Source organism: Rattus norvegicus, chromosome 1 (assembly GCF_021556685.1).
Source record: "Rattus norvegicus strain SHRSP/BbbUtx chromosome 1, alternate assembly SHRSP_T2T, whole genome shotgun sequence".
NCBI lineage: Eukaryota > Metazoa > Chordata > Mammalia > Rodentia > Muridae > Rattus > Rattus norvegicus.
Window position 1 is genome coordinate 215,605,657 of NC_141534.1, and position 7,822 is coordinate 215,613,478.

Here is a 7,822-nt window from a genome sequence, read left to right on the forward strand (position 1 = left end):
AGTGGGTGCCGAAAAGCAAACCAGGGTCCTCTACAAGAGCAAGCAAGTGCTCTTAACCGCTGAACCATGTCTCCAGGCCCAGAATCCTCTACTTGGATAAACATCAGTGATAGGCTCTTAGGAGCCTCTTCCTCCTCTGACTCAATCCTCGGCCTTTGCTATGGTGTCCATCTATTTGCCTTCCCTGGGTCTGTCCCCATCTGTTACTAAAAAACATTGCTCCTAGGAATCACACCCTACGCACAGTCCCCATGCTACCCAGAGTTCTTTTAGGTATAAGTAGTATGAAGTGGAAAGAAGCCTCCCAGCTCATGTGACTAGAAAACACTGCACACCAGGTACCAGGGTTCCAGTGTACTCAGGCTCTAGCTCCTGCATTGGTTTCCTCCTCAACTTTTAGAGTGGATAAGACGTTTCCAGTCCCCAGCTCTCCTTCTACCAGCATCACTAGCTCAGGGGTGCTGGGGTCTACCCCAACCTTATAGCAGCTAGCACAGCCAGAGTGTGGCACTGACTGACCAGGCCGCATCATGCCTGTCCCTCAATCTGAGAAGTGGAGTCAGCTCCCCACATCTCATGCTGGGGTGGAGGACTCACAGGAGCACTATAATGAAACTGGGAGTAGAAGGAAGGCAGACAGCACCCTTGAAGGTCTATCTCCAGCACCCAGGCATTCTTAAATCATGTCTCAAGTCTTCCCACTGTTCTAACCACTGCCCTAGCCTACCTTCTTCCCTTACATAGCACAGGCACTTTACCTCCTGCTTCACAATTCAGTCTCCGTTAAACTACTGGCTCTTCAATGCTCCCCACAAAACCCCTTTGTCCACCCTCTCCCTTCTTATGCTGGCGTTGGCCACAGGTCCAACCTTCATCTACCCGCTCTGCCATCTCCTTCCTGCCCCTTTACCCCCTCTTCTCTGGAAACCTAAGTTTCTGCCATTTTTAAATCCTTTTTGTTCCAGTGCCGGGGCACCAACCTTTAAACAGGGGGCTAGAGACATGCTCAGCAGTTAAGAGTACTTGCTGCTCTTCCAAAAGATCAGGGTTCAGACTCTTAGGACTCACTAGGTGGCTGGCAACCATCTCTATATAACTCTGGTTCCAGGGGATTCAATGCCCTTTTCTGGCCTCTGTTCATGCCAGGCACACATGCAGTGCACAATGCAGGAAAAACACCCACACATGTAAGACAATCTTCTAAAAGTAAAGGCAAACATACCGTGTGCGTTTTAGACCCTTCTTAGCCCCAGCATGTTCTCAGCTTCCCACTCCCTCACTAAGTGCTGAAGCAGGGGTTCAGAGGCTCTTCCTTCGGGGATACTTGGGCAGCTGTCCTCTCCCTTCTACCAGACCATATGGGTTGCACAGGACCCCGCAGCTCCTGTCTGGTGCCTTCCCCTCCATCCACACACCTGTCTCTAGGCCTCAACTCTCACAAGACCAATCCAGTGTCAAGAGCACCCCAAATTCATCACAGCCAAACTTGAGATCATCAAGCTAAATCTTGTCTTTTCCTCCTGTGTCCCTCAGCTGGAAAGGAGTCCCAAAGAGCAGAAGAAAATGAGAAAAGGTGCAAAGGTGATATCCTCCCTTGGTCCTTTGCAGCTTATCTTCAAGCCTAAGGCCTACCCTGAGTCTCCCCAGACTACAGCCACCATTGTCCGCACCCACACACCTAGCACATTCCCTAAGGGTCTCTGAATGCCTCCATCAGGAAGAAGCTGGTAAGCTTGTTGACAGATGACTTACCATCCCCTCTAGGGCTTTTACACTTGGGAACCCCACATGGCTGCTGCTCCCTGAAGGTGTACCTCTTGCCTTTGGCACACAGGTTGCCCAGGCTGTTCAGATACAGTTGGCAGACTGCTTGGCTCCAAAGATGCTTCGCAGACCCTCTGCTATCTCAGGTACCCGTCTCTTCACTGTGCCGAGCCCGTCACTGCACTGGCTGCAGAACACTATACTTTTCTTTTTTTTTTTTTAAAAAGATTTATTCATGTATTATATATAAGTACACTGTAGCTGTCTTCAGACACACCAGAAGAGGGCATCGGATCCCATTACAGATGGCTGCGAGCCACCATGTGGTTGCTGGGATTTGAACTCAGGACCTCTGGAAGAGCAGTCAGTGCTCTTAACCGCTGAGCCATCTCTCCAGCCCAACACTATACTTTTCAAGGCCCCGTCTCAGTACTGATTCCATCTGTCCCTTCTCAGCAGTCCAGAGAGGGGAAGAAGGTGCCCAAGGTCCCACACAATGAGAGGTCACCCCTTAGCATGTGGCAACTCAGTCCCTAGACCACATTCCTTTCTTCAGTGCCCCAGACTCCTGTCAGACTCCCTGTTTTAACTCAATCACTGGCTGCCCCAACAATGTTCCTTCCTGCTGCCCCCATGTGGGGAGGTGGGGGGATGGGCAATACAGCCACGAAGCCCTGGACACAGGATGAAAAGAAACCAAAATCCTTTTTTTTTTTTAATAAATTTAAGAACAGTTCCATCTTTCTCTTCTCCCCAAAGCAACTAATACTAACTAAAAGAGCATATGGCCAGGGTTAAAGGGCGCTAGGAGTCATAATCCTCTTCGTCCTCTGCCTCAGGTGCTGAGGGGCCGGGAGGTGCTGGGGGTAAAGGCAGAGGAGAGGTGAAGGGCATGAAGGGAGTTGGAGGGCTGCAGGACAGAAAATGGAGAAAATCAGAGCTTGGAACTGTGCTGTGCCCAACCCACAGGCCCACCCCCATTCTCCAGAGACAGAAGCAGGTGTAGTCAAAGCCACCCATTACATCATGGAGACAACCCCCCTAGGAGGGAAGGTCCCAGCAAAGACCATTCTCCAGACTCTCTCCCCGACCCACTACCATGGAGGCAAGGCCTTCTCAGAACAATCTCTTGTGTTTAATAGTGTTCTCTCCCCTCCATTCCCTAAAGTCAGCCGCCGCCACCGCCGCCACCACCACCACCACCACCACCACCAATGGCTAGGGAAGTAAAACTAACTGGCTCTGGGGAGTTTGTTGTGCCTCTTTCTGGTATCCCTGGGGTGCTCACCTCTGAAAGTGGGCAGGGGGGTGACTGGCTTGGGGTGGGGCCTGTGGTGTCTCTTCTTCCCCATCTGTATCTGTGTCCTCAGACTCATCCTGTGAGCACAGCAAGGGTCAGGTTAATGAGAAGGTCTGGGCCCTTCTCTGGGGAGCCCAGAACCCTGGTAAGGCAATGGAGTTAGATACAAAGGCTGTAACAAGGATGAGACCAGGCCTTCCCCACCGGCCTCACTCACCTCCTGTTCTGAGTCTGTCCCGGACAGCTTTTTGTCTTTGCTTTTGCTTCCTGTGCCTCCATTCTTCCTGCCACTGCTGCCTGGTTTCCGGCCCCTTCGGGAAGGTACAGGCCATCTGCACAGAGGACTCTCTCCCCTTCTTCACCCCCCAGCCACCCCCAACCCTTGTGGCCTTGGCCTTTCCCACTTATATACCTGGTTTTGGTTACCCACCTTCGAGGACCCTTGTCCCCATCCGTGTGGTTGTCTTCCCCATCACCCTGCATGTCAGGCACAGATGCCACCAAGTCTTTCAAGAAGTCAAATTGCTGTTCAAGCTCAATGCACTGCTTCCTGTAGAAGTGGGAGAGGAAGGTGTTCAAAAAGGGCCCCCAAAACACTGATGTTCCGGAATCATAGAAACAACCTTTTCGTGTCAGTACAGTGGAACACCCCTCCCCACTTCCACCAGGCCTCCCGGGCGGGCGGCTTGGCTCTGGTTGTTCCCTCCACCTGAAACACCTTATCTCTCCTACATCAGTCCAAACCCACAAAGCTGGCCTCCCTCAGCAGCGCACCACTCCCCCTGTCAGAACACTGCCTCCTCAAAAGCCCAGCTTAGCGGCCACTCACAGGTGGGACGTGGTCATGGTTTTGGCATTTCGAGACTGGGTCACCTGGCAAGCCTTCTTCAACAGAGACTCCAGGAAGAGCTCAAGTGCCCGGGCTGAGGACGTCAAGGAGAATCCAAAAAGGGGAGTGCCGCAGTCCCGCCCCACGCCCCTCAGCCCAGCCAGCCCCTAGTAGGATACAGATGATGACAGGCACAGCTGCCGCCACCTTCCCAATCTCTTCGTCTGTCTGCATGATCTTCTTGATCCGCGCCTGCCGAGGGGAAGGGGACAGAGCTCGTCTCCTGCGTCTCTACAGGGGAGCTGAGTGAACCGGGGGGTATCCCAGGAGAAGAGGGCGGGGGGCACTAAGCCAGGAGGGCATGGAAGGGGCGGGGCGTCAGGCCATGAACACCTAAAAGCACCCGTCCCCCCACCAGCAGGACCTGGGCCCAAGCCTCCCAGGAACCTAGCCTGCAGAGGCCCATCCCGGCCACGTGCTCACCGGCGGAAACCGCGCGTTATACTTCTTCTTCTTGCTTGGCATCTCGGGGCCTCTCACGCTGCGCCGGGCCCAGCGCCGCCGCCCGCAGCCTCCAGGCCCCGGGCCTGTTCGCCGCCAGCCGGCCGCGGTTCCCCCCGGTCCTGGTGCCGCCTACTCCGCCCACACCACTTCTCGCAGGGTCCTAGTGCCGTTCGTAGAAAAGCAGCTCCCAAAACCCAAGCGCTGGGCTTTGGATCCTCTAGGGCGGTGCGCGTCCTTCTCAGGGATCGCCCGCCACGCCCACCCGCCCTCCAAGCTAAAGTACGAACGTTAGCTCCGCCTCCTGAAGACCTGCACCTCCCGGGATTCTCGCGCTGGCTCCGCCCCTGAACTCAGCCCGCCCCTTCCCCTGGAGCCCCCGCCCCTAGCCTTCTGGTTCCGCCTCTGGCCCCGCCCCGTGACTGTGTTTGTCTATAAAGTTGTTGTTGAGGTGGCGGGACCCTAAGATGGCGGCGGCGGCGGCGGCCGTGGCAGGGGCGGGGCGCGGCGGGGGTGGCGGCGCAGACCCCGGGCAGGAACGGAGCCGGGCCCGAAGTTGGGTTGGCGCGGAGCGGAGTGAAGGCCGGAGGTGACTGTGGGGCGACGAGAGGGCAGCCCGGGGGTGGAGGCAACCCTTACCTGTGAACACTAATGGCGGCGGGTGTGGTAAGGCTGGAGCCTGGTCCTCGCGCAGACTCTGTCCTATCAGGTTCGAGTCCGGATGTTGCCCATTGACCCCCAGATGGGCCGCTGTCCTCTCTGGGTCTCAGAGTCTTGGTGTTGATAAGTGTGCCCCAAATAGTTCACCATGGGAGGCCTGGCCCCTCTCCAGCCAGCCTCTGAGATTGGCGAACCTGCGTTTTGCCTACGTCCATTAAATTGCAGCGCCGCGCTACCTGCGAGACTCTAGTCCTGTGGTGTAGCAGAGTCCTGTGCCAGTTAACACTTAAGCTTTAACGGTCTTTACAGACATGACCTTGGGCAAGCCCCTTTTCTCAGAGTTTCAATTTCCTTGTTTTTAAGCAGTGAAAGTAGTACTGACAATAGCGACTCCACCTCAGGCATTTTATTCTAGAGACAAATCTAGACAGGATCAGTTGTTATCCCATTGTGAAGATGAAGCAACTGAGGCACAGACATTAAGACTTGCCCAAGGCCACAGTTAAAAGCAGTGCCTGGCACCCTCTAGGACCCAGTACTTTTTATTTACTGTCTCAAACTTCTGACTCAGTTCCCTCACAACAGGATGGAACCAAATGAAGAGCTGGAAGAGGAGGACTCTCCAGGTGGTCGTGAGGATGGCTTCACTGCTGAGCACCTGGCTGCAGAGGCCATGGCAGCTGACATGGACCCCTGGCTGGTATTTGATGCCCGTACTACACCTGCCACAGAGCTGGATGCCTGGTTGGCCAAGTACCCACCATCTCAAGTTACTCGCTATGGGGACCCAGGTTCACCCAACTCTGAACCTGTGGGCTGGATTGCAGCCTATGGGCAGGGTTACACCCCCAATTCAGGGGATGTACAAGGGCTGCAGGCAGCCTGGGAGGCTCTGCAGACCAGTGGGCGACCCATCACACCAGGTACCCTGCGCCAGCTGGCCATCACCCACCATGTGCTCTCCGGCAAGTGGCTGATTCACCTGGCACCTGGCTTCAAGCTGGACCATGCCTGGGCTGGCATTGCCCGGGCTGTAGTTGAGGGCCGTCTTCAGGTGGCCAAGGTGAGCCCACGGGCCAAGGAGGGTGGGCGCCAGGTCATCTGTGTTTACACGGATGACTTCACGGACCGCTTGGGAGTACTGGAGGCAGATTCTGCCATCCGTGCTGCAGGCATTAAGTGCTTGCTCACTTACAAACCTGATGTCTACACCTACCTGGGCATCTACCGAGCCAATCGCTGGCACCTTTGTCCCACTCTCTATGAGAGCCGTTTCCAGCTTGGAGGCAATGCCCGTGGCTCTCGAGTGCTGGATCGTGCCAACAATGTAGAACTGACCTAATGGGGCCAAGTAGGAGAGACCACCTTTTGCTTCCCAGCTGGGGATGGATCCTTCTTTCTTCTCTTCCTTGTCCCAAGAAGGCTGAGCTCCCTAGCTCTGAGGACTCATTGACTTGGGAACTGCCTGCACTCAGTCCCTTTGAACCTCTGTGCAGGGCCAACTCCAACCTCCACAGGTTTGGGGCTCTGGCTCTCTGAGGGCCAGGCCCTTGGCTGCCTCTTTGATGCTGCTCCCCACCACTGCCCAGGACCACAGCTTGGGTGCAGATACTCAAGAAAGTCTGCCCTGGCCACCTCTGTCCCTACTATACTTAGCCTGCATTCTTCCTTTTCTTTCCTCCCTCAGAAGGGAGAAAACTTAGTGCTTCCAGTCCCTGCCCTTGGAGCCATCATGGCCCAGGTGGCAGGACCCTTACAGGACTCAGCATGCTATTGGGACCCTAACGTGTTCTGGCCAAGAGGAGATGCAGGGTCGGACATGAGGTCTGCTCCTCCCTGCACACTCATAGCCTGCATCACCAATATTCCTTCCCTGGCTCCCTTGACATGTGCCTGCTCCTGGCATTTCAATAAAACCCAGCTTGGGTCTGTGTCTTGAGTGTTTTTTAAAAATACTGTCCTGATGGTTACCTGCATTGTCTCTCGAGAAAGACCAAGCTAGCCTTTTCCTCCCTCAGCAGTGAAGATGGTATGCTGCTTTGCAGAGGCCAGGCTCCACAGCTGAGAACCTCTTTAAAGCTGTTCTCCCTCTGTAACCCATGGATCAAAATCAGTTTCTTAGGTCTTTCCAGGGAGGCCAAGGGGGATATTCTTTTGGTCCCAAGGTATATTTATTTGTCATTTTATTTTATTAAGAAAAGGTCTCTTGGGTTCGGTCCCCAGCTCCGAAAAAAAGAAAAAAGAAAAGAAAAAAAAAAGAAAAAAGAAAAGGTCTCACTGTGTAGCCTCGGCTGGCCTGGAACTTACTATGTACCCTAGGCTGGCCAGTAACTCAGAAATTCATTTGTCTCTGCCTACCAAAAGTTCTGGGTTTAAAATCCTGCACCACCATCTCCAGCTTTTAGGTTTTAAAAAATTCTATTCATAGTGCCTTTAACCCCAACACTTGGGAGGCAGAGGCAGGTGGATCTTTATGAGTTCAAGGCCAGCCTGTTTAACAAGGTGAGTTCCAGGACAGGACAACCAGGGCTACCTACGTAAAAAGACCCTCATTAAAAAAAAATTCATAGCCTTTAATCCCAGCACTTGGGAGGTGGAGGCAGGTGGTTCTCTCTGAGTTCCAGGCTAGACTGGACTATACAATGAGACTCTATCTCAAAAGAGGTATGGGGGTGGGGCTGTCGACTGATTGAGCAATTAAGAGCAAGAATTATTCTTCCAGAGAGACCTTTATTTTGATTCCCACAATTCACATGGTGATTAGTAAC

General features: G+C 54.0%; 2 protein-coding genes across 4 annotated transcripts; one reads left to right on the forward strand and one right to left on the reverse strand.

The window, feature by feature from the left end:
- Positions 1 to 1,967: 1,967 nt before the first annotated feature.
- Positions 1,968 to 4,644, reverse strand: Drap1 (Dr1 associated protein 1). Of its 2 annotated transcripts, none has more exons than XM_087548156.1 (7): positions 4,377 to 4,644; positions 4,073 to 4,145; positions 3,894 to 3,987; positions 3,495 to 3,614; positions 3,282 to 3,396; positions 3,053 to 3,141; positions 1,968 to 2,674 (listed from the first exon to the last, which is right to left on the reverse strand). In XM_087548156.1, the coding sequence occupies exons 1-7, from the start codon at positions 4,416 to 4,418 to the stop codon at positions 2,569 to 2,571; spliced, it is 639 nt and encodes a 212-aa protein (XP_087404282.1). In that variant the 5' UTR covers positions 4,419 to 4,644; the 3' UTR covers positions 1,968 to 2,568. The 2 variants fall into 2 exon arrangements, with proteins under 2 accessions (XP_087404282.1, NP_001071136.1); NM_001077668.2 differs by having other exon boundaries at positions 1,973 to 2,674; positions 3,282 to 3,375; positions 4,377 to 4,623.
- Positions 4,645 to 4,752: 108 nt separating this feature from the next.
- Bles03 (basophilic leukemia expressed protein BLES03) lies at positions 4,753 to 7,007 on the forward strand. 2 transcript variants are annotated; one of them, NM_001243534.1, is made up of 2 exons: positions 4,753 to 4,983; positions 5,626 to 7,007. In NM_001243534.1, the coding sequence occupies exons 1-2, from the start codon at positions 4,862 to 4,864 to the stop codon at positions 6,029 to 6,031; spliced, it is 528 nt and encodes a 175-aa protein (NP_001230463.1). In that variant the 5' UTR covers positions 4,753 to 4,861; the 3' UTR covers positions 6,032 to 7,007. The 2 variants fall into 2 exon arrangements, with proteins under 2 accessions (NP_001230463.1, NP_001019404.2); NM_001024233.2 differs by having other exon boundaries at positions 5,640 to 7,007.
- Positions 7,008 to 7,822: the final 815 nt, after the last annotated feature.